The sequence below is a fragment of the Hypanus sabinus genome, chromosome 2 (assembly GCF_030144855.1).
Source record: "Hypanus sabinus isolate sHypSab1 chromosome 2, sHypSab1.hap1, whole genome shotgun sequence".
In the NCBI taxonomy this organism is placed as follows: domain Eukaryota; kingdom Metazoa; phylum Chordata; class Chondrichthyes; order Myliobatiformes; family Dasyatidae; genus Hypanus; species Hypanus sabinus.
In genome coordinates, this window is record NC_082707.1 from 11,698,834 (window position 1) to 11,725,826 (window position 26,993).

Sequence of the window (26,993 nt, forward strand, 5' to 3'; positions counted from 1 at the left end):
CATATCAAATACTACAGGAGGACCTGATGGTGATCTTACTTCGATTGTTCAAAACAACAGCACCCTATTAACAAATATCTGATGAAGAACCTCTTAACTTACTTGATAAATAAAATTAATTTGAAACGTTGCAATGTTTAAATTTATCCAAGTTCCAATCTCGCTGAATGACAGTGCGGTTTTTGTGTAAAGTTGAGATTAGTACGGGCAGAGAAGAAGTTCCGACAAGTGTAACTTAAACATGAAATAACCGTAAACTGGAATCAGACATCGCATTACTTCTTGGTCATACTTCACTGTTAAACATTCTCAAAATCCAATCGAATCTACTCCCAGCAGATGTAAGTACATCTCAAATACCTGAGTTAAATCTTCACAAATTTACCGGTTGACACATAAAACAGGCCGAAAACTACGATTCATGGACGAGGATTACACAGTCCGTTGAGGTAATGAAATAAAAAGGACTACAAATTGGTAGCTACAATGAATTGTCTTTCGTCATTATATTTTTCTTTGTATTACTCTCCGGTTTCAGTAAGATAATGTAACATTTCGGTGCAAAAATGCAGACGAGCAGACCAAAGCTTGATGCCCAGATAGCGAACATTTCGACAGCAACAGTGTACTTTCCTGGAGAGCTCACGTAAGCTGGTATAAAAGTTATCCAAACAGCGCAAAAGATCAGCATGCTGAAGGTGATGAACTTGGCATCATTAAAACTGTCCGGGAGTTTTCTGGCAAGGAAAGCAAGCACTAAACACACAATGGACAACAGAGCAATGTAGGCCGACACTAAGTAAAAGGCGATCAATGAGCCCACGTTACATTCCAGAATAATGATGTCTCTATAATGGTTCATGTTTTTCAGAGGGTAGGGAGGTGACACACTTAACCAGACAACGCAAATTATACCTTGCAAAAATGTAAGGGCGAATACACCCAAGCGCTGCTGCGCCGGTCCAAACCAGTTCATTACGCTGTTGTTCGGAAGTGTTGCTTTAAAGGCAACCACTACAAGGATTGTTTTGCCTAAAATGCAGGAAATGCAGAGGACGAACACAACCCCGAAAGCTGTGCGGCGCAACATGCAAGACCAGTCGGATGGTTCTCCAATGAAGGCGAGCGAACAAATGAAGCAAAGCAGGAGGGCGAAGAGCAACAGGAAGCTGAGCTCGGAGTTGTTCGCTTTGACCATAGGGGTGTGTCGGTTCCGATAGAAAATTGCAGCCGTGGCCATTGTAAAACACACTCCAACGAGAGCAAGGGTAACTAATACAAACCCGAGGATTTCTCCAAAAGACAGAAACTCAACCTTCTTGAGAACGCATTGCGTTTTTGCGTTATTGGACCAGTATTCCGATGGACACCTGATGCAATCAGTGGAATCTGGTAAAATGAGAATTTAACATGAAATATGTGGGAACCTGGAACTGTGGAAATGTAAGAAATTGCTGAACATCTCAACACTTACCAGTGACGTTGCTGATTTCACCATCGGCGCACTCTACACAGTTAAAACAACATATCGGCTGCCCTTTCCGGGTGACTTTTCTTGTTCCACGGCGACAGGGTTCTGAGCAAACAGCTCGTGGGATCTGCAGAAGGGGAAAACGTCCTGATGGTATTAATTGGATGACTAGATAATGCAGCTGAGCATACTGAACAGCTGACAGAAAAGCTTAGAATTGAGCTTGAGAAGGAAGAAAAACTAAATAACCAATGAATTTTGAAATTATTTAATTATAGGCTATATTATGAATAAAGAATGAGAAACAACACACGGTAAATGCTGAAAAGACCACTTTGAGAATTTGGAAGTGAAGGTGTTTTGCTTCATTTAGAGCAGATAAAATCCGGTTTGCAAAATTGCGGTTCACCAGAAATAAGCGAGTAAGAAGTGTAAAATGAATGCATCTGATTACATTCCTAACACATCCCTGGTTTCTCTGCTGTACCTTAGTCTTCAGTGCTCTATCGGTCATAGTGTGAGACCTACTTTGTTTGCGCTTCCAAAAGTGCAATATACCACACTGCTCTGCATCAACTTCCATCTGCAGTTTCTGCTATTTTTCTAGCTGTTCCAGATCCGGTTGTTAGTCTCTTTGCTGTGCACTACATGGGACTGCAAATTCTTTTCAAACTCCCATGCGAGAGATTGTGAAAAGTGTTACCGAAGTCATGGACGGCCTTGCCTGGTAAATTCCTGGAAAGCATATAACGTTGATAAGACACGGCATTCCACCCACAAAGCCATGTTGAATATCCCTCAGCTGCTCTTGTCTGACCAAATATTTATATTTCCGGACCCTTAGAATGCCATCTAATAACTTTACCACTGCTGAAATCAGCCTCATCAGTCAAGAGTTTTTTGAACTATACTCTGAGCCCTTTTAAAGTAACATAAGATCATCAGCTATTTTCCAATCCTCCGGCTTATCTCTCGAGGCAAGGCATGTTTTATATAGCTTTGCCTTGGGCCCCTGTAATTTCTGTACTCGGCTCGAACAGAAAACTCTTTGCCAAATCCTAGGGTTTATCCACGCTCATCTTCCTCAGGCACTACCTGCTTAACCCTAGTCTGAACAGTGTCCATGATTACGCTGCCTCTATGCCTCAATTCTATAGACTTGATGTCAATCTTCTGACTAAATACAGATGCAATACATCCATAGAAAATCTCTATAAGTCCATAGACTCCGGAACAGAATGAGGCTATTGGCTCATCAAGTCTGCTCCAGTCTTCAAGTATGGCTGATCCTTTCTTAACCCCGCACCCCACCCCACGCTCGTGTATCCTGAGTCTGTACTCTTTTGTCCTAGACTCCCGATCATTGGGAAAACTCTTTCCACTTCCACTCTGTATTGAACTTAAAACACTCGAAAGGTTTCAAAGTGTACCGCTCGACCCATCGTTCTAACTTCCAGTGGGTACAAGTCCAGAGCAGGCCTACATTCCTTGTATGATAAACCATTTGATTTCAGGAATCATCCATCTGAACCGCCTGTGAACCCTCTCCCATAGCAGCTCATATTTTCTTAGTTGAGAGGCTCAAAACTGTCCAGAATACTCAAGGCAATGCCTCACCCTTGCTTTATAAGGCCTCAACATCATACCCTGCTCTTGTATTTTCTACCTCTTGAAAAGAATGCCAAGATTGTGCTTCCCTTCCACACCAATATCACAACTTGTAAGTTATCCTTTCGGATGTTCTTCCCAGGGAGTCTCAAGTCGCTTTGGATCTCAGATTTTTGTACGCTCTCCCACTTTAGAAAATAGGCTGCTCATTTATTTCTACTGTCAAAATGCATGACAAGGAAAAGAAGGCGGAGCTTAGCAGGCTTAATGTCCCAACAATGACTCTTTTCTTTCCATCTGCAGAAACCGCTGTATTTCCATCTTTAATATCTCTATGTTTTCCTTTGAGTGCCCGCCGGACCTGGAGTTTCACGATGATTGAGATTCTTGGCGGGAATGGGAATGGAAACCCTCTCGGGATTTGATAACTGGCCGTTGTTCGACACACTGAATGCTCCGCCTATGAGCTCCGCTTGCCTTCGGAGGACCGAGTTTTAGTGGATCTGCAGGCGGGGGATATCGGAGTTTGATGTGAGAGCAGAAGGCTTGAATGTCGTAGGAGATGGAAAATTTAAAGCTGTGTGTCCAGAGAGCACAGATTTTGGGCAGAGGGCTCGCAATCATTGAAACTGAGACACCTCCTTCTCCCTTAGTAGAGAGAGAGAGTAAAAGCCTGCTGTGTGTCAAATGCCGTGTAATGAATGTGGTCTTTGGAGTACTGCAGGCCTGTGTCTTTGGTGTAGTTTTGCTCATGCTGGAGTATTTGGTGGCGGGTGCCGATACTTTTTTGCTTGTGGTAGGTGGGCGGGGGGATTGTTGCTTGCTGCCGCTTATGCGCGGGAGGGAGGAGAGCTGGGGGGTGGACTTTGGGGTCCTAATATTTAACTGTTGTTCAGTTTTACGTGACACTCGTCTGTTTCGTGGATGGTTATGAAGAAAGTGCAATACAGGATGTATATTGCACACATTTCTCTGACACTAAAAGTACGCTTGAAACCTTTGAAGGATTTGACCAACAATATATTTCATTTTCCATTTTCTTGCCTATATTCCTGATTTATCTAAGTCCTCTGCAACCTATCGGTTTGCTCAAAACTACTCGCCCCTCCACCAATCCTCGTGTCATCTGGAAACTTGTCAACAAAGTCCTCTATTGCGTCATCTAAATCATTGATATCCAGCAATAAAACAATGCGGTCCCCACACCACCCCCTGTGGAACACCACTAGTGATTTCCAAACAACCAGTAAATTATCCTTTCTTTCGCATTCACTGCCCCCTACCACTCCAAGAATGCTCTAACCATTGACAGTAACTTCTCTGTATTACGATATCAAGGGCGTTCTGAAAGCCAAATTCTACAACACCCACTGAGTCCGCTTTATCCAACTTTAAGTTCCTAAAGGAATTCCGAAACGTTCTTCAGGCAAGCTTCGAAGAAACCACGGTCAATTCCCCATTCTGGCAATGATCTATTCAAAAATGACCTCTTTTTATTGGATTTTGCCAAGTGCATCATTATGCAAAATTCAATATTTCCTTGAGGATCGGCGCGCAAAATGTACGTATGCAGGGCACCACGCAAATATCCCCTGAACATTCGCCACATTTCTGCCGTAAATTTCCCTAAGAATATCTCTTTCCAATTTATGCTTCCAAGTTCCTGCCTCTTAGCTTCACATTTCTCCTTACTCTACCTTATCGCTATCCTAACGTGTCTGTTTCTATCCCTCTCCAATGCTATGGTGAAGGAGATTGAATTGTGGCCATTATCCTCTAAGTGCTCTCCCAGTAAGAGACCTGACACCTGTCCTGGTTCATTTCCCAATACCAGAGCAAGTACGGCGTCTGCTTTTCTAGGACTATCTACATACTGCGTCAGGAAACATTCCTGAACACATTTGACAAACTCCAGCTCAACGAAACCCCTTGCTAGAGGGAGATGCCAATCAATATTTGGGAAATTAAAATCTCCCACCACGACAACCCAGTTATTCTTACACCTTTCTGGAATCGGTCTCTCTATTTGCTCCGCGATGTCCCTGTTACCATTGAGTGGTCTATAAAAAACACCCAGTAGAATTATTGACCTCCTGTTTCTATATTCCACTCACAGAGACTCAATAGATAATCACTCCATGACTGCTTCCTTTTTTGCAGTCGTGACACTCTCTTTGATCAGCAGTGCAAAACTTCTTCCCCTCTTATCTCCCTCCCTGTCCTTTCTGGAACATCTAAAGCATGGCACTCTAAGTAACCATTCGTGCCCTTGAGCCATCCAAGTCTCTGCAATGGCTCTGCAAAGTCACAGCTCCATCTACTTGTGCACGCTCTAAGCTCATCGGCTTTGTTCATGATGCTGCTTGCGTTAAAATAGTCTCATCTGAAAGCATTGGACAGAGCGTATTCCTTCCTTATCACCTGCCTATCTTCCAATTCGCACTGTCTCCAAGCTTCATTTGTGTGCCAACCGCCCCTTCCACCGACTCTTCAGTTCGTTTCCCACTCCCAACAATTCTAGTCTAAACTCTGCCCAAATAGCCTTAGGAAATCTCCTTGCCAGGATATTGATCACACTAGGATTCAAGTGCAACTTGTCCTTTTTCTTAAGGTTATGCCTGTCCCAAAAGAGGTCCGAATGAACTTGAAATCTGAATCCCTGCACTTTACTCTAATCCCTCAGTCACACATTTATCCTCCACCTCACTCCATTCCTATACTCACAGTCGCTTGGCGCAAGCAGTAATCAGGAAATTTCTACCTTTGAGCTCCTGCTTCTCAACTTCCTTCCTAACTCCCTATCGTCTGCTTTCCGGACGTCCTCCTTTTCCTACCAAGATGTCTGGATTACCACTTCAGGATATCGTGGACTCGATCACTAACATCCCAAACCCTGGCACCTGGGACGCAAACTACTATCCGCTTTTCTTTCATGCGTCCACAGAATTGCCTGTCTGACCTCTAACTATAGAGTCCCCTATTACTGCCGACTTCTTCCTTTCCCTACGCTTCTGAGCCAGAGGCGCGACCACTATTGCTTCCCCCAGGAATCCTGCTCCTCCCCGACAGTACTCAAACAGGAATACTGATTGTTAAGTGGGACAGAAGTCCTGTTTCAAAGACGTTTTTGTTAGTACAGCGATGGGACGTGTCTGTAGGTCTATTGTGCGTGTGCAGGTCGATGGGACTGGGACGTGTAACAGTTCCGCACAGACCAGATGAGCGAAAGGGCCTGTTTCTGTGCTGTCGTGTTCTGTTATACAGTGATCTTATGACTTTAAAAAATCCACACTGGCGTTAAGCAACACTATTGTATGGTGAGTAAATGTTGCTGTGGGAAGAGGAATCAAACTTACTTTCTCACAAAGACACAGTGATATAAGAGTTGCCCATTCGATTCTTCGATATTCCATGGCTGGCATCAACTCCCGTTTCGTGGAAGTTCAGCTTCTGCCTTAGTTCCATTCGAATATCTATTTGTTTCCAACTTAAATATAACTCATGATCTGGCCTTCACCACACTACGCACCTCAGAATGAAATGATGAAGGCCGTAACTCGTGATTTTCCCCATTATTCCATACCCTCCAGCCGCTCAACCGAACTCAACATCGACCCTTACGACCTGTAATATTTGAATAAGATAAACCCTCATTCTTCTAAGCTCTTAACTAAACAGGCTGAACTGTGGAGACTGCACCTTACTTTGAATTAAGATAGAGCATAATCGAACATATCTATTTCTGCAATATCACCCATATCACAGGCATGCATCTCTTTTTCATTTCGTCAGCGTAAAGGCATGGCAATGAAGCCCTACCACATCTCTGGCCGTGCTCCACCTGATTTTATCGACATTCAGCGTTAGTTCGTGCCCTGCCCGAGCCGAGCCGTCATAATATCCGACATTTACAATATCGACGCTGCCATTGAGATTCGCTTGTAAGTTCACGAATTCGTATCTTGGCACCGGGTCACCATTTTCATCAAAATATACGGTTTCTCCCACTTTCGTTGTGAAATTCACGGTGCGGAGGTAGTGCAGCAACTAGGGAGGAAGGAAGAAATGGGAGCTATTCTTGAACCGGAGCTTGGATTTGGTGCACATAAGTACTGACAATCAAATTTATCATAAACGTAAATGATTGAAATGTCCTGCCTTGTAAATAAAGAAGTGCCGTATATTTGAGACTGCCGAATATCGAATCTGGCATAAATAGCTGTTGCAAAAAATATTGCCAGTGACCAGGCTTCAGCTGCTGCTGAATTTATCTCCAGAACTGGTACCCGACCCGGTAATTCCCTGCAGCAGTCAGATTTTCAGCATTGATATTGGAAGCGAGTCAGAAATATAACGTAGATATTTTGTGAGGGTAGAGGGTGTTAAAGGAATAATACAATACATTAATTAAAGGAATAATTGCTGTGGAGTCCAGGTATAGCCACCGAATAAGGAGGTGTGGTTTGTAGATCTAAAGTATTTGTTTTAAATCGTCCTCTGCAATTGCAAGCCACTGCTAAGCCGAAAGAGTATAGCCTTTTTCGAACTAATCTGTTGCAAGATGCCTCTTCACGACCAGTTAATACAGAAGAGTAAATTCCATAAGGATCTGGTCTCCGTAAAGCAGAAAATGTTTACCAAGGGCCCTTGCCAGCCTCCATACGTCAGCTAAAGTCTTGTGCTCATGCTCGACATTGGTGGAGTTTGCACCTCAATACATTAGCTACTCCATTCCAGACTTACAGCTTAGCGTGCTATATGCATAGGAACTGCAGTCTATATTCCTATAGTGAGGCGACCAGAACTGGACACAGTACTCCAAGTGTGGCCTAACCGGAGTTTTATAGAGCTGCAAATCTGTGTCTTTATCGATGCCTTGTTGCACACTTGAGTACTTGGATGGAGGGCATCGATGTATTTATTGCTGGTGGGGGTGGAGGATAGTCGTAGCTTTGCTGCGCTTATGCGTTGTGTGGGAGCTGAGGGGCTTTCCACGGTATTCGTGGATTTTTGTGAAGAATAAAAAGTCAGAATGTATATTGTATGCATTTCTCTGACAGTAAATATGCCTTTGAAATCTTTGAGAAAGCAAAGAGAGAAAGCTCTAAAGAGAGAGCCAGGTCTAATTTTGGAAAACAGAACCTCCGGGGTAACAATCTTTACCTGTTCAACGCACCGTTGAGGGCAAGAATAGGGAAAGAGTTGGCAGTTCAATACCTGGCTGAGAAACTGAGAAACTGAGAGGGCAGGGCTTTAGAATAATGATTCATTGGGATATCTTTTGGAGCATTAAATTAATTTTGCAGGGCGATGGGAACCAGAGAGATGGGACTGTAGATACGAATGTTGGTTCACAAACGGAGGTAGTGTGTAGTGAGGCTGTAATCACGAATAGGTAGATGATGGGGTCCGAGGGTTTGAAATGTGAACCATTTAAAAATGCAATAAAAAAAGTTAAAAAAAAAAGAAATGTGAAAGGGTGATAAATTTGAAAAGTTTGACCTGTCATGGGCAAACCGAGCTTGAAACGGGTTCCAGAGTTGACCCTATGAATTGTGCTGCTATTGAGAGAGACGGCGGGTGGGGGAGGCGTCCAGCGCACATGAGAGAGAGAACGAGCAGAGAAGATTAATGTTATGGTTTCTTCTGCCAGCTTGTTTACCTTTTTCCCAAGAACACTTTGCCTGCTTGTTAAGATTCCTGCAGGAAGAGTAGGGCGGTGCTGGTTGATGGACAGCCAGTGTCCAGCATGTGGATATAAAACGCAGGTCTGCTGGGACACAGGCAGTTACACCACTGGATACTGAACGAGCTTTCTGCACCCACAGGAAAGGGGGGGGGGGGGGGGTTTGGAGGATCAATTCGGGGAAATCGATCAGTGGTTCAAAGTGCGACCGGTGGGAAACTATTTGTGTGTCCTCCCTTGCCTTTGTGATAGTTCCACCACTGAAGAACGGTCGTATGTATTAGTCGGTGACCACAACAGGACTTCGGAAGACAACGGGAAGATCGACGGCAACGACATCACCTCTCATCATCTCTCTTTCTCTCTCCAACGTTACTTAACCAACTACCTCGACCTGAACTGAATTCTCTTCATCATATCGTAAGACTATCCATTTATCCCTGGGTTTGAAAGAGCCTAGTTGTGTTCCTATTTCCACAGTTTTGTATATGTATCTATACATTATTGCTAACCTGCTCCATATATTTGCATTCTATAGTACTGTATTGCTTAGTTATAATAAACACTGTTAGTATATAGCAATACCAGACTCCAAAGTATTTTCCATTTCTGCTGGTTCTATAACCCGGTCATAGGGTACGTGACAGACCAAAACAGGGTACAGCGTGTTAACTTCGATTGCACACAGTATACGGAACATGGTAGATCATCGAGTAGCCAGTTAGAAATTCGCTGCTATGATGTTTTGGACATCAGTGAGGCTTCGCTTAAATGCGTTTGTAACTGGCAGCTTAATATACAAGGATGCATAATCTATTGACATGGCAGACAGGTAGGCAGAGGATGCGGATTGTCGGTGCTGGTAAACAATGAAATCAAATCTATAGAAACAGTTGACATGGGCCATAGAGAAATAGGATCTTTGTCAGTAGATTAAAAAAAAACGACTAAGGTAATACAACTACAAAGATACCAGTTATTTGCAAGCCTTCGAATAGTAGCCAGGATGTGGTCTAAACATTACATTCGGCGAGAGAAACAGCATGTCAAATAGCCCATGTTATCTTAGTCACGGGGTATTTCAATATGCAGATAGATTGGGAAAATCAAGCTGATCCAGGATCCTAAGAGAGAGAATTTGTGAAATGGCGCATCGATGTATTTTCCTTTGGAGCAGGGTTGTCGCTGAGCCTACGAGGGGGATGGGAGTGTTTTGTAAAAAACCGGATCTCATTAGGGAGCTCAAGCTACAGAACACTTGGGAAACAGTAATCATAATATGATAGGTTTCTACGGGCAGTTGGAGAGTGAGCACCCAAAGTCAAACATATTGGTATCACAGGGTATCATAGAAACATAGAAACATACAGGCCTTTCGGGCCACAAAGTTGTGCCGAACATGTCCCTACCTTAGAAGCTACTAGGGTTCCCATAGCCCTCTATTTTTCTAAGCTCCATGTACTTATCCAAAAGTCTCTTGAAAGACCCTATGGTATCCGCCACTACCACTGTTGCCGGCAGCCCAATCCACGCACTCAACACTCCAAAAACGTACCCCTGACATCTCCCCTGTACCGACTCCCAAGCACCTCAAACCTGTGCCTTCTTGTGGCAGCCATATCACACGATCAATACCTCTCATCATATAATTCTCTATCGTATCACCTGTCAACCTCAGTCGTTCCAAGGAGAAAAGGCTGAGTTCACTCAACCTGTTTTCATATGGAATTCTCCCAAATACAAGCAACATCCTTGTAAATCTTCTCTATACCATTTCTATTATTTCCACATGCTTCCTGCAGTGTGGCGACCAGAACTGAGCAAAGTAATCCAAGTGGGGTCTGACCAGGGTCCTATATGGCTGCAACATTACCTCTCGGCTCCTGAATTGAATTCAACGATTCATGAAGCCCAATAAACCTTATGCTTTCTTAACGACAGAGCCAACCTGCACGGCTGCTTTGAGCGCCATATAGACTCGGTCCCCAAGTTCCCTTTGATCCCCCACACTGCCAAGTGTCTTCCCAGTAGTACTATATTCTGTAATCATATTTAACCTACCAAAATGAACCACTTCACACTTATCTGGGTTGAATTCTATCTGTCACTTCTCAGCCCAATTTTGCATCCTATCAATGTCTCGCTGTAACCTGTGACAGCCTTCCACACTATCCACAGCACCCCGACCTTTCTGTCAGAAGCAAACTTACTAACTCATCCATCCACTTCCTCATCGAGGTCTTTTATAAAAATCACGAAGAGTAGGGTCCCAGAACAGATCCCTGAGGCACACCACTGGTCACCGACCTCCAAGCAATGTAATAAAAGGAACTAGAGAGGCACGAGATAGAAGCTGGATAAGATTTAGTGGAATGGTCCCGAACAGTGAGAAGGCAGAGTAGCAGTTGCTCGAGCTTCTTGGAAAAAATGGAAGGTGCGGGATAGATGAATGCCAAATAAGGCGAAGTATTCTAAAGGTCTGCATCATGATGCAAATGTAGCTGATAAAATAAGTCAAAGCCAACATGAAAACAGAAAAGGAGGGAATGTAATACAGCACAAATTAAAGGAATTAGGAGAAGGGAAATTATAAAATAGCAACAGAAAGCAACTGAAAGCATGAGTGGAAAAGAAGAAATATAAAGGCAAGCAGCGAGAAATATCAAATATTGATAAAAAAAACTTTCTTTCAGGTATATAAAGAGTAAAAGAGATTGGAGTAAGTATCGGACCACTGGAAAACGACGGAGAAGAAATTGTAACAGGGGCAAGGAAAAGGCAAACGAACTGGGTGAGTATTTTCAACCAGATTTACAGAAGCAGTCACCAGTCGGAGTTGAGGAGCGTCAAGGGACAGAAGTTCGTACTTTGCGATAACTACCGAGTTGGTATTTGGGAAACAAAACGGTCTGATGGTAGATAGGTCACCTGGAATTGATGGAGTGGCCCTCAGGTTTCTAAATGTCGTAACTGAGAGATTGTGGAGAATTTAATAATGATATTTCAAGAATCTGTAGCTTCTGCATGGTTTGGGAGGACTGTGAAATGTAAATTTTACTCCACGCTTTCTTGAAGGGACCACGTCCACAAGAAAGAAAGTTATAGGCCAGGTATCCAGACCGCAGTTGCTGGGACAATTTTGCAATCGATTGTTAAGGATGTTGTTTCCGGTTATTTGGAGTCACAAGACGAAGTAAGCCAAAGTAATCATAGTTTTCTTAAAGGAAAATCGTGCCTGAGAAATCAGTTGAAATTCTTTGAAGAAATAACAAGAATAATAGACAAAGCAGAATCGATGTATATCGTGTAGTTCGATTTTCAGAAGACCTTTGAGATGGTGCCGCACTTAAGGCTGCTGAACAAAATAAGAGTCTATAGTTTTCCAAGAATAGATTGAGCAACGACTGATTGGCACGAGGCAAAGAGTCTGAATAACGTGAAACTTTTCGGACTGTCCGATGATAACTAGGTAATGATTTGTACAATGAAATTGATGGCACTGTGGTCAAGTTTGCTGATGACATGAAGACAGGTGGAGGCGAGGGTAGTATTGAAGAAGACAGCTGGCTGTCGAAGAACATAGGAAGATTAGGAGGATGGACAAATAGGTAGCAGACGCACTATAGTGTCGCTAAGTGTGCGATCATGCACTTCGTTAGAACGAATAAACTATAGACTATTTGCAAGGCTCTTGAAACTTAATTTGCAGTTTCAATCCATGGTGAGTTAGACGAATGAAATCTTAGCGCTGCTTTTAAGAGGACCAGGATACAAAAGCAAGGATGTAATGTAATGTTAGAGACCGGTTAGATGACACCTGGAATTTTGTGAGGAGTTTATGAAAGGATGTACTTTCGTTGGAGTGGGTTCAGAAGAGATCAACGAGAATGATTCCGGCAATGAAATGGTTAGCATTTGCAGCTGTTGAAGGTTCTAGGCTTGTTCTCTCTGGAATTAAGTAGAATGAGTGGGGAATATTACTGAATCCTGTTGAGTGTTGAAAGGCCTACTAGAGTTGATGTGAAGAGGTGTTTCATTTGGTGGGGTATTCTAGCACAAAAGGCTACATTCTCAATATAGAGTGATGCCCATTTAGAATTGAGAATGTAATTATTTAGACAATTTTTTTATTTAGCCAAAAGGAGGTGAACCTGTGGAGTTCGTTGCTATAGGAGGCTGTGGAGGCAGGTAATCTGCAACAGTTTAGGCCGAGCTTGATAGGTTCTTGATCAGTCACAGTGTGAAAGGTTATGGGAACAAACAAGAAAATGTGTTGAGAGGAAAATCGGTCAGCCATGAAGAATTGGCGGGGCAGACTCGAAAGTCCGAATGGCCTAAACCAGCTCCTATATCTTATGTCCTTATGGTCTCAACAATTTTCGTAGAATTACTGTTCGATCGCCACAGAAGGAATTCTTTGCTTTGATTACCCGCATGTTAAAATTGAAAGATATAAGCTACAAACTGCAATCTTACCTGTTGGTGATATCTATTTGGTAGTTTCTTTGATAATGACATACAGGCCTACCTGCCAAGGCTCGAAATTTGCAATATGCGCGCATGAGTTATTCACAAAGGGTCCGTCTCCTTCCACACAGGCGAACATGCCGTGTAGTGCGTGAGCAATGGAATAGACCGCTTTATACACGTGGTATGAACTGCCATCCATTATCGCAGGAAGATAGCTATTTTCTATCCCTTCCATCTGTTCCTTTCCAGTGCATTGCCGAACTTGATCTCGAGAGTTATCGGGAATTGTCCTGTTGTCTATGTTAAAGGAGCAGGTGAATAAATTTTCCCAAAACTCCATCACCAAAATATTGTCAGGGAAGTTGGAAGGGTGGACAGTTTGAAGATAATCTCTGAGGTCATCTATCTCTGTCCTTTGCGTGGCTGGACCAATTGTCCCGGTGAGATAAATTGCTCTTTGTTCAGGTGGAAGAAAGTGTCTTGTCACCCAGGATTCACTTCCAATCCATTGTATGCCGGTTACATTTTGCCGCCAAATCTCATTCAATAAAATTCGCATTTCACCATCGTCAACAAAGGCGACTACCACTTTAGTAGACGCCTGTTTAATCACCTGGACAATTCTACTAATTTTCTCTGCCGAGTCCGTCCTGTAAAATGACTCAGAGTAGGCAATGCAGACGCCAAACCTTTCCACATGTTCCACAAATCCTTGCATTCCGAAATTACCATAATCGGTGTTACTTCGAATGGTTCCAATCCAAGTCCAGCCAAATGTTCTCACCAGCTCAGCGAGGAGCTTGGACTGGTACTGGTCACTGGGGATAGTTCTAAAAAAGGTAGGATATTCTTTCTTATCGCTGAGACAGGAGCAGGTGGAGTAGTGACTGACCTGTAGAAAGTAGATAAATTGATAAATAACTGGCTTGTGTTTTTAAATTAAATTGATTTATTGATCCTCGGCAATAACTATGGCATTTTAAATACAACATGAAGGAAGTGAAAAATGTAAAGCCGGAATTACGGAAATAAGTTACATTCCACCATAAACTACTTACTTATTTTTCTGGTAGTAAATCTCTGAGAAGACAAATCACGATAATTATATTCGTATCTAGTCGCCGCAGTACAGGAACGATGTGGAAGCGATGAAAGAGGTGCATATTTACTAGATTTCTGCCTAGATTATATGTTATATTCTATACCGAGAGTTGTGATATACTTGTATTCTTTTCACCCGATGGGCTGAGCCCCAGGAGATATCTGACAGAGGTTTAGGAGAGGCATCGACTGAATGGATTACCGGTATCTCTCTTCAAGTATTAAATATCTAAAACAGAGAACGTTCTTTTAAAGATAAAGTGTTTATGCTTAATATAGATTAGTCAAGCAAAAGTTTTACACAGAGGGTGGAGGTGCCTTTATTATGCTGGCAGTGTTTATTGTGTAAGCAAATAGGACGGACCTTTTCAAGAGTCCCTTAGGCACACGAAAGTGCATAGAAAGAAGTACTAAGGCCTCTGCATAAACAAAAGAGATCAGTTTAGTTAATTACTTTGGCAGAGCACAACTGGGCCAAAGGCTCTGAACTTGAGCCGTTTGTTCTTTGTTTTATTACACGATGTTTAACAAGGGCTATATTATTATTTTTTTTAAGAGTTACTTACTGGCAAATTCTCATAACATTTTTTGGTGGAAATAAGATGCCATCCGTTTGTCGAGGTCAACTATGGAAATTGTGTCGCAGCTCTCTTCATGATACGGAAGACATGGCAGGTGGATGTGGATAGTTAACGGTTAAGCGTGCAGCAGACTCCCCTTCTCCACGCAGCTGATGAATCCAAAGAAACATGAAGTCCGACAGTGTTTGTCTGCAGCAGCTTTACAGGAGTTGGTCGACCGCGTTGAACTCAACGTCAACTGCATTAGGAAGCTCACCTCCGGAATTTTCCTCGGGGATTGTTCTTGATGCTTTCTCCATGAATGGGTATATCCGCAAGACAGAGTACGTCTGAGATCAGAATTTTCATTTTTTTTTAGATTAGCTGTAGACCACGAATAACGAGCTCCATATACTGGAAGCGACAGGTTTAATGCTCAAGAAAATTCGCCTTTCCCCTCTCTCCCGTCCGTAGAAACGGTTCCGCCGGGCCTAGTAGTTAAGTCATACGTGAAGGCGAGGAGCTATACTCGATTATTAAGGGCTATTTAAGGTATAAGGTATTGGGAGCACTTATAATTAGTGTCAGTTCATCTGCACTACCTCTCTGATCTACAAAACCTGAGGAAACCTCAGCTGGAATAGAAAGGCGATAAAATATTATATATGATAGATATCAAACACTCTAAACATCTCAATATATTAGTAACGATTTCATTGAGTTACTATTCTAAATTAAGGCGCGTGAATATCATATGTTTGTGTACCTGAGAATAACGATACTTGTACCGCCAGAGTAAAAATGAAGTAAAATATTCGACACATTACCAGCGGAATGCCGAAGGGTCCAATTGTCCTGGAGGTTACGATGGAATTTGTAGATATGTCGCAACAAACAATGGCAACGACGTTGGAAGAACCTCTACACTGAGGGAATTCAATTGATTCCTCATCTCCGTTGATCAATGCAAGCGCTGCTTTCGAGGCGATCGCGGAGGAAGAGCAGTCATCGTGTATCTGATACCCGAGTCTGATTCCCGGGAGGAGATTCTCATTCTGGTTTATTTCCTCAATGGCAAAAATCATTGTCTGCACCAGTCGGAAGATTTCAAAATCAAATCTGTGGGATAAATGTAAGAAGAGATGATAATAGTGCCTAGATTCAGAATTTAATCAGATGTCACGGGAATTAATTAAAATGTAAATGTTTTCTTGTTTTCGATATAGGATATTCGCAGTACTGACATCGGCGCAGTATGCACACTGGTTTTTGTTTATTTCACTAACTCAAGATACGAAACACCCCAGTTCACAATAAACAGGAGTCAATGCATATTATATGATAGTGCACGAGAGGAACCATAATCCTAGTAATGCAGAGCACTCGGATAACTGGATCAAAGCAACACACAAATAATGCTGGAGGAACAATACAAGTAGGGAAGTATCTTCAGAATGAAATGGATAGTCAAGCTTTTTACCGAGTCCTTTCATCAGGACTGGAATGGACGCGTGGAGTATTTCACATAGTCGAAGAAGCGGAGCCTGGCTGGAGCCGAGCAGCTCTCCAGTCATGATGAATGGTTTCCGCCTTAAATATCGACCCTTTATCCTCCTTTGTAGAGGCTGCTCACCCGCTGAGTTCCTCCAGAATTAAATTCTTCAGAACAACCTAAAGGTTAACTTGTAGATTGTGTCGGCGTCAGGATGACAAATGGGATGTCAGTACTACTGTCATGAAGTTTAGAAAACAAGAAAAGGGATGTGATGCCGAGGCTTTATAAGGCACTAGCGAGGCCTCACCTAGCGTAATCTGAGTAGTTTAAGGCTCTTCATCTGAGCAAAGATGTGGTGGCATAGGAGAGGGCCCAGAGCCGATACCCAAGGATGATTCCTGGAATTAAATTGTTATTATATGAAGAACTTTCGATAGCTCTGTGCCTGCATTCGCTGGGCTTTAGAAGGATTAGGTAGGATGTCATCCAAACATTTGGAATGTTGAAAGATGTAGACAGAGCTGATGTGAAAAAGATTTTTCCTAGGGAGGTGGGCGGGGTGATCTAGTACAAGAGGGTACATCCTCAGGATAGAGACCCCCCCACATTTCAAACAGACATGCCGAGAAATTCCGTTAGAACGCGTTGCATTTGTGGAGTTTATTATTACAGGTATCTGTGGAGGCTAGGTCATGGGTGTACTTAAGGCAAGGATTAATAGTTTCTTGATTAGATATGGCATCAAAGGTTACGGGATGAAAGCCGGGAATGGAATCGAGAAGTGGAAAACAGGATCAGACATGATTGCTTGGCGGAGCAGACTCGATGGGCCAAATGGCCAAATTCTGCTCCTACGTCTTATGGTCATATGTTCTTATGACAACCTGATTATAAGTCACAGCATTGCACATAAATTGCATTCCTGAATAAAATCAGCACACTCTTGATCGTATCTTAGAGTCGAAGTCAGGCTTTGAAACTACTGTCGAATGCGTAGAGTCGAAACATTGTCGGTGTATTTCCATCTACAGATCCTGCCTGACCTGCTGAGTTCTTTCAGCTGTTTGCATTAACTGTTGACTACATCATCTGCCGGCTTTTGCGTCTCCACTGATTGTATCTTCTGCATAGATTACCTAACATCTATCATAGAATTCGCAACATCACAGTGGAAAACCATTGATTGGTGCAGAACGGTCGATGATAGCTTGATTTTAATGGACACGCTCTTTTCGGTTAATACGCAATTCATAAAAGAGGCATAGCGATACCTCATCAAGCACACTCCTCAGTCAAGATGTTCGACGTGTTTTACTTGGATCTCTGAGCTGGAAGCCAGACGCAATTGTGCTCTTCACTATACCATACGATGAAAAGAAAGGCGTAATATTACCTACAAAGCTGAATTTTTGTGCATGATTTTGTCTTAATCTCATTGTGGCAGTGTAAATACTAAATAAGAACATTTATGCCTGTAAGACAAAAGAAGACGTTAATTCGAACATTTCCCTTTGAGGTACCAGGGATAAATTGATATTCCACCAAGCTGCCGAAGAGCAATAAAGGACAATGTCACGGTACACGAAATATCAGCTCATAAATAGGTCTGAATTTGAAAGATTGACCCAATGCGTGTAAACGATTTCTCTTAGACTGTATGATGACGAAATGTCGGTCTACAAGAGGTAAGCTCACCTTTTGCACCCAGTACTCTTCGGTGTAAAGGTAAATGTATGGAAGTCATGGATCGGATCATGCATTGCAAATATTCCGCCAAGAATGAGATCACCATCCTTGGCTAAATCCGGTAAACTGTCTTTAGATCGATGCTTGCAGAGGATTCCATTCGTTTCTGGCGCAGCGGCGAGGAACACGAAAAGCAGATACTGAGACATTGTTCTGCTACATGAACCTGTCACAGTCAGACCATCGTGTATTTATATTGTCTCTCATACAAAATGAAGTCCCAAAGCGGTTTAAACGTGCAGCCACTGATGTAATATATTATTATCCCCACGATGATATGATACATGAGGGACACTTGTATTATTCTAGTTACATCTGATTGATGCCTGGGGAATTTTGGAGAAATATGAAATACCATTTGTTCGATGCAAGTAAATCTGCACTCCCAGCAGGGTGGAAATATTTTCTAGTGAATGAAGAAATAACGCAGAGTGTATAAAAGTTTCATGCTTCTTATAATTGGCACCTTAGATGCAATTCAGTCATTAAATGCAACGACCATGAATACACGGAATTAAATCTAAATTAAAAACAACTTCAAAAACAGCTATAGCTGCACACATCAATGCTCACGAATGCAGAAGACATCAGAAAGATCTGGATACACCACAGTCAATCACAGCAAAAATCCCTCTCCACCATTGGGTACACTTACGTGGAGTACTGCCACAAGAAAGCAGCATCTGTCCTTCAAGAAAACCACATTGAGAGCATGTCCCCTTTTCTCTAATATCATCGAGCAGAAGCTATAGAAAAATTAGGCCCATGCCTCCAACTTCAGGTACAAGTGTCACCCTTCAAACATAAGTCTCCTGCACTGGAGTTGCTGTCTATTCTGAACTGATTCCACTTGCAAGTTCCTTTTACAACACAGATTCACAGTTGTATTTTATTTTGCAAGTTCAAGCTAAAATAAGTTTCTTTCAGTTTCTTCGCAGCCAAAAGACAAGGGGAACCAGGTCACTAGCAATCCAGATGCCAGCATTTGCTTCAATGGCTTCACTCTCAGAAGTCAGGCATCCTGATAGATTCACCGAAGACACTCATTTGGAAAATATCTAACAATAATGACCGGTGAGAAACAGGATCAGCAGTCTGATACCGAGAAAGAATAATTTCTTAGAGGCAGCAACAGTTCCACGATTATTCTCAACACTGGTGTCGCACAAGTCTGTGCATTCGACACACTACTCTGCTAGGAAATCCTAGCAGAAATCCAAATCCTATTGACACCATTTAATTACCTTGTTGGTTACATCGTGAAAATTTCCAATACACTTGTTGATCCATTTCTCTTTCATAATGACAAATTGACCTTGTGTATTGGCTTGCTGTTATAATATTGCTTTATGAAACATATTTCAGCTTTTTCACACCAACTCGTGTTCGGTAAACTGATCCGCAGTTCCCTATATTATTTCTTAATCAGGATTTGTGTTGTGTCACGCTTACTGCTCTCTTATCTATTCAGACGCTTTCGCCGACTTTTACTTTTGGAACAGCGAAAACAACGAAATTGCTGTCCCCTATAAAAACCTAAGAAAACACCAAAAAAGTCAGAAGAGTCTGACCTGTCCTTTTGCAAAATTTCCTTCTTTTGTAACATGAAGCTTTTCAATTTCCACAACTGTCTGTTGCCCATTGGTTACTGTGGTCTTTGTAACTCTTGATGTATGTTACATAGCAGAAGTGAAGCCGTAAGTAAATAACAGCGAAAAATTTATTTAGATCGAAGTTTTGCAGATTTTTCAAAGAATGAAAATGTGTCCGAATAATTGATCTTTGGCATTCAGCTATATAATGTTTAATATCCTATGATTGCATATTTTCCTGCACTAACCTCTCATTCTTGTTTTCATTTATATCTGGAACACAAAATCTCTGTTTTGTGTAGTAAAAAATACCAAAGTTTCATTATCCTATTAGTGAGGAAATTTCTCCTTATCTCAGTTCCGAGTGGTTGTTCTAGACTCCCTAGCCAAGTGAATCATTCCTCAGCTTCCACTCTGATGATATGGTTTTCCGTCCCGTCATTTCATTTTCCCTGCAACACAGGAAGTAACCCCATTCAATGTATTTTTAAAAAGTAAAGCTACCATCACAGGTCAAATCTTCTTCTTTCTGAAAAGAGGGTAATACAGACCGCATGTCATGTCCTGTTCAGGAAACCTGCATTCTGGTTTGCGGTCCGGTCTATGTTTTTGATTCCAGGTTTTCCGGGTTTCGCCAGTTTCTGTTGAGGGACCTGATTCTTGTTTGGTCTGGCTTCATAAGTAGCTTCAGGATTCAGCCTCAGGGTACTGGATTGTTCCTGTCCAAACCCCTTGTCTGTATCCCTTCTCTTCACCTTCCTGCCGGGAGCCTTGCTTTGCCTCGCCTTGCCTCACCTCTGCCTGGAGCCTTGCCTTGCCTCGCCTCCGCCTGGAGCCTTGCTTTGCCTCGCCTTGCCTCTGCTGGAGCCTTGCCTCTTCCTGGAGCCTCGCCTCGCCTTGCCTCTGCCTGAAGCATTGCCTCACCACACCTTGCCTCCGACTTGACCCTTGCCGTGCCTCACCTTGCCTCTGCCTGAAGCATTGCCTCACCACACCTTGCCTCCGACTTGACCCTTGCCGTGCCTCACCTTGCCTCTGCCTGGAGCCTCACCCATTTTGGAACTGTCTGTCTTTGTCCACGCCTTCACCAGGCAGGTCCGGTCGTTTGCCGCTACCTAGCGTTGGGAACTATCTGAGTCCACGCTTTGGCTAGGTAGGTCCCGCCGTTTTGCCGCTACCTAGAGTTGGGAACTGTCTCGTCGTGTTCTGTGTTCTGAGTAATGAGTCCCGGCCCTACGTCCTGTACGCAAGGAGGGGTCCCTGCTCGGTGTTCAATGTTCCTGTTTCTCCCTCGACCTATGCTCAGGGCCCTCGTCATGTCCATGTGCGTCACTCAGCACTGGAGTACCATGCCCAGCCCGGTGCAGGGATTCCCTCGTCCTGTGCTAGGGTTCCTTTTTCCCTTGCAGGAGTCTCACGTTCAGTCCTGCGTCTCTCCTCGTCCTGCAGCAACGTCTTGTCCTCGCCGGATTCTGGAGTCCGAGCCCGAGTCGAGACCCAGGCATACTCATACTCAGGCATAAGGCATAAGGCATACTCGAGATCTCCGGCTCGGAGTCCAAGCTCAGGCTCCTAGTTTCCAGTTCCATGTCCTGGTTCCGATATCCTCGTCAAGTCTTAGCCCAAGCCCGGAATCCTTGTCTCGTCCGGGGACTTTGTCATGTCCAGCATCCTTTCTTCTTCACTTCCCTTGCTTCCTTCTCATGCGTAGTCCTGTTCCTCGTAGTTCAGTGTCTGTAACTTGCTTTTGGGTCCACTCCCATCGCCCCCCTTTATGACACCGCACTACTCATTTGTACCCTCTATAAGTTCAGTAATGTACTACATATTATTTTTAGAATAAAACAAAGACAAATGATACTGCAGATGTCAAAATGTAGAACATCCCAAGCAAGTGTTGAATGAACTCAATAGGTCAGGCAGCATCTTAGCGTATTTCGGGTCGAGACCCTTCATCAATACTGAAAATAGAACAATACAGCACAGTACAGGGCCTTCGGCCAACAATGCTGTGCGTATCCTTAAATTCTGCCTCCTGTTTAACCCTCCATCTTAAATTCCTCAAGATACCTGTTTAGTAGTCTCCTGAATTTCACTAGTGTATCTGCCTACACCACTAACTCAGGCAGTGCATTCCAATCACCAACCACTCTCTGAGTAAAAAAACCTTCCTCTAATATCCCCTTTGAACTTTCCACCCCTTACCATGCCCTCTTGTATTGAGTTGTGGTGCCCTGGGAAAGAGTGGTGCTCTGGCTTTCCACTCTCTCTATTCCTCTTAATATCTTGTGTACCTCTACCATGTCTCCTCCCATCCTACTTCTCTCCAGAGTGTAAAACCTTCGCTCCCGTAATCTCTGATCATAAGGCATACTCTCTAAATCAGGCAACATCCTGGCAAATCTCCTCTGTACCCTTTCCAGTGCTTCCACATCCTTCATATTGTGAGTCGACCAGCATTGGACACAGTACTCCAAGTGTGGCCTAACCGGAGTTTTATAGAGCTGCAGCATTACCCCGCGACTCTTAAACTCTATCCCTCGACCTATGAAAGCTAACACTCCATATGTTTTCTTAACTTCCCTAAATGGACGGGAGTAGTGAGATTAAGGAAGTGAAAGTTGCGGACTGAGTACAAGCTAGAAGGTTTTGGGTGAAGCCAGGAGGATGATTGAGGGAGATGGTAAAAAGCTGGGTGGTGATTCGTGGAATAGGTAAAAAGGCTGGTGAAGTAGAAATCCGATTAAATTAGAGAGTGAATATTGTGAGAAAGGGAATTCAGATAGGAACCAGCTGAGGAAAAGAGAGGGGTAACGGAGGAACCAGAATGAAGAACAGTATGAATAACATCAGTCTGAGAATAGATGACGTGGAAACGTAGGAACTGACAAAACCGAATGGGAGATTTATCGGAGACAGGCTAGGAAGTGTTATAATCAAAATAGCCGGCAGAAGTTTTAATCATATTTACAAGCTCAGCAGGCCTGGATAAAGCGTATAATTTAAGGACAGGGAGGAAGTAATGTCCAACGGGACCCGACAATTGATGTACTCGTGCTGAGGACATCAATTTTATCAACTTTTTTTCCAACTTTTACCCTGCCCTTGAAATTACTTGCTCCATTTCTAACATCTCTCGCCCCGTTCTCTATCTCTCTGTCTCCATTTCCGGAGACAATCCGTGTTTCTATATCTTTTATAAAACTACCGAATCTGACTGCTATCCTGGTTGTATGTCTTCCCCCCAACCCTGTCTCCTGTAAATATAGCATTCCCTTTTCTCAGCTCCCTTCGTCCCCACCGCATCCGTTCCCAGAAAGAGGCTTTATTTTCCAGGACATAAGAGAGGTTCTCCTTCTTCAAAGCACTGTGTGTCACTGTTCCAACTGGTGATGCTGTAATCATCCGCATCTCCCTCATTTCCCAAACATCAAATGTTTCAAAGGTTTCAAGGGTACATTTAACGTCAGATAAATATATATAATATACATCCTGAAATGCTTTTACTTAGCAAAACACTATCCTCCCCAACACTATCTTCCCGCGGCCAGAGAAGGCTTGTGTTCCATTTGTCATCATTCTTCACATCCAACAAATCATTCACCACAGCTTCTGTCATCTTCAATGGCGCCGACTATTAAGCGGAGCTCTGGCTCCATGCCCCATTCTCCGCACTCTGCCGGGATACTACCCATCGATATTCCTTTGCCCATTCGTTCTTATCTACTAATGTCGATCCTGGAACTTATCAAGGCAAGTGGAAGAAATGTTGCACTTTCCTATTCACGTCGTGCCTCAACTCGATTTACGGGCACACACAATCCACTCAGTAAGGAACCACTCACATGCCAATCTACAGGAGTCGACGACTGTATCCAGTGCTCATGATGCGACCTGAATAGTGTTCAAGGATGAGTTGACTACGAAGTGCACCATTTCTTCCGTGAGAGGGAATACAGGGGTCCTTTCCTGATTGGCTACCAGTGACTAGTGGTGATCCTCACACATCAGTATTGGGACCGTTGTTTGTCAATGATTTCGATGGTGAAATCGATTGCTTTGTGGCAAAGGTTTTGGATGATACAGAGCTTTGGTAGGTACTGCTGCGGAACTAATATGATTGCATTGGACAGATTAGAAGAATGGGTAAAAAGTGGCAGATTAAATTAATTGTTGGGAAATGTATGATGAAATATTTTGGCTATAGAGCGAACTATTACTGAAAGTGAGTGAAAATACAAGCGTCTGAGGTGCACAGGGACTTAAGTCCTCTTTCAAGACTCTTCGAGGTTAATTTCCAGGGTGAGCTTGTGGTAAAGTAGCAAATGCAATGTTGGCATTTATTTCAAAGTGAATAGGATATACAAACAAGGAGATAATGCCGAGGCTTTATAAGATACTCGTCAGTCCGCAGTGGAGTATTGTCAACAGTTTTGGGCCCATGTCTCAGAAAGGATGTGCTGTCACGGGAGAAAGTCCAGGGGCAGTTCACAAGGATCATTTCGGAATGAACAGGGTAACATATGAGGAGCGTTTGGCAGCTTTGGGCTTGTCCTGACTAAAATTTAAGAGTCTACAGGGAATGTCATTGAAACCTACCGAATGTTGAATGGATTGGATGAGGTGGATATGGAAAGGATGGTTTCTGGGAGCTGCTGAGTGTATCTCGAACTAGGTTGAAGGGCGACCGCGTAGAAGAGAGGTAAAAAGGAATACTTATAGTTAGAGAGTAGTGAATCTGTGGAATAATCTGCCAGAGACCGTAGCAGCGGCCGAATCCGTGGGTATATTTAAAGCGGAAGTTGATAGTTTCCTGATTGGTCAAAGCATCAAATTATCTGGAGAGAAGGCAGGTGTATGAGGTTAAATGTGATCCGAATGATGGAAAAGCAGAGCAAACACGGTGGGCTGAATGACTCAGCACAACTCCTCTGCTTTACGTTCTTATGGACTTATAGACCTCTTTTACATTTGGTGAGACGATAAATAGGTCTCTCCCCGCTTTGTGGAGCACCTTCCCTTCATGAGCAAAAACCATGATTGTCCAGTGACCGACTACTTAAATTCCAATCCAAAATCGTCTTATGATGCTTCGGTCCACAGCCTCCAATAGTGATAAGGTCAGCCTGACACTGGAGGAGAAACAGTACGTATTTCTCCTGGGTAGCCCCCATTCCCATGGCATGAGCATCAATTTGACCAACGTCCATTCCCCTTCCCTTTCTAGTATCTGCACTCCGCCTGCCCCAATACTACTCTTGACACTACCTAGCTATCATATCCCCGGTGCATCTCCTCCTTCACTTTCTGCCATTGTCCTCTCCCCACTCTTATCATATTCTTTGTTATCCAGCCCTTTACTCTTGCCACAACACTTCCCTACACAGCCGGCCAACCTATAAACTTCCAGATTGCACGCCTACCCCTCTCCCACCTGCTTATGTTGGCTACTTTTTCCTTTCCTTCCAGACATGATGAAAGGTCCTGGCCGAAAAGTCGGCTCATTAAAATACCCGTAGATGCCGCCTGACCTATAGCGTTCTGAAGCATTTTGTGCATGTAACTCTTATATTCAAATGTTCTAGCTTCATTGAAACTGGCGTCTTCACCTTTTAACATTGATTTCCATCTGGTACTTCAGTACCTATTATTTCATCTTGTAAGGGCCTCAAACGGTCTTCAGAAACTCCTCACAACTCCTCGTACACTTGTATCAGCATCAGATTGGACTGATAGAGACGAGGTGAAACTGCAGAAAGAAAAGTGTAGGTTCTGCTTCGCACTGCAAGTCGCAGCTTGCAAACGTAAGTGAAAAACCCAATTGTCCCTTTTAAAAATCAATCTCTGATATGCACTCGTACGCAGTATTATCCCAGATCCCGCATGTTTCGCCATGTGGAGCAACTTAATGCGTGGAACTTTGGTGAAATTCTTCGTAAAATCCAAACTTGCTGTATCTTTCTCATCAGTTGTCGGAAATTCCAGGGACTCTGAATATAATTAAAAAAATGTTTTCCTATTTATAAATCTCTTTTGACCTATTTCTTTCTTGAGACATTGTTACTATGACTTTGATTAAAAATCCCAAGTTTTTCCCTAATATTAATATTATCCAACGATTTAATTCAAATTCCATTGTCGTTTTGTATACTGCTCCTATATTACACCAATAATTTATTGCAGTTGCGCTTGCCAAGTTAGCAATTTAATACGTGTTTGCACCTTCTATCTACTGATAATATTCATTTTTGTCTGAATTCTAGTTTATACAGGATGAACCAACCATTGATTCTCTGACTGTTTTGCGTAGCAATTACATCATGGACATGATTGACCGTCAGTTGTCTACATGTTTTTTTCTCTGATATTTCCGAGTCGTGCTTCACTATTCCACTTAGTTGTGGTTTAAGAACAACGTTTATTCACTCGGTCACAAACAGAATTCTGAACAAATTCAATTACAGCAATGATTAAGCGTATCCCTTTTACGTTCTCTTTTCACAGAGTTACAGAATATTACATGCAGTAGCCATTTTATTAGTCTATGCATTAACTCGAAAAGGAAGCATAGAAACATAGAGGACCTACAGTAAAATACAGGCCTTTCGGCCCTCAATGTTGTGTCGAACATGTCCCAACCTTAGAAATTTCTAGGGTTACACATAGCCCTCTATTTCTATAAGCTCCATGTACCTAACCAAAATCTCTTGAAAGTCCCTATCGTATCCGTCACCACCACCGTTGCCGGCAGCCCATTCCACGCACTCAGCACTCTCTGCATAAAAAAAAACTTACCGTTGACATCTCGTCACTACTTACTCTCAAGCACCTTAAAACTTTGCCATCTTGTGGCAGCCATTTTGGCCTCTGACTACCCACACGATCAATACATCTCATCATCTTATGCATTTCTATCAGGTCACCTGTTATCAGCCGTCGCTCCAAGGAGAAAAGTCCGAATTCTCTCAACCTGTTTTCACAATTCATTCTCTCAAATCCAGGCAACGTCCTTGTAAATCTCTGCACCCTTTCTATGGTTTCCACATCCTTCCTGTAGTGAGGCGACCAGGGCTAAGCACAGTCATCCAAGTGGAGTCTGACCAGGGTCTTATATAGCTGCAATATTACCTCTCGGCTTCTAAACTCAATTCCACGATTGATGAAGGGCAATACAGCGTACGCTTTCTTAACCACCGAATCAAGCTGCCCACCTGCTTTGAGCGTCCTATGGGCAGACCCCAAGATGCCTCTGATTGTCTACACT

General features: G+C 43.0%; 1 protein-coding gene across 1 annotated transcript; it reads right to left on the reverse strand.

The window, feature by feature from the left end:
• Positions 1-481: 481 nt before the first annotated feature.
• Positions 482-15,993, reverse strand: LOC132402939 (extracellular calcium-sensing receptor-like). The gene is made up of 5 exons (XM_059986079.1): positions 15,724-15,993; positions 13,294-14,127; positions 6,899-7,126; positions 1,475-1,598; positions 482-1,389 (listed from the first exon to the last, which is right to left on the reverse strand). The coding sequence occupies exons 1-5, from the start codon at positions 15,979-15,981 to the stop codon at positions 482-484; spliced, it is 2,352 nt and encodes a 783-aa protein (XP_059842062.1). The 5' UTR covers positions 15,982-15,993.
• Between the last annotated feature and the right edge of the window lie 11,000 nt (positions 15,994-26,993).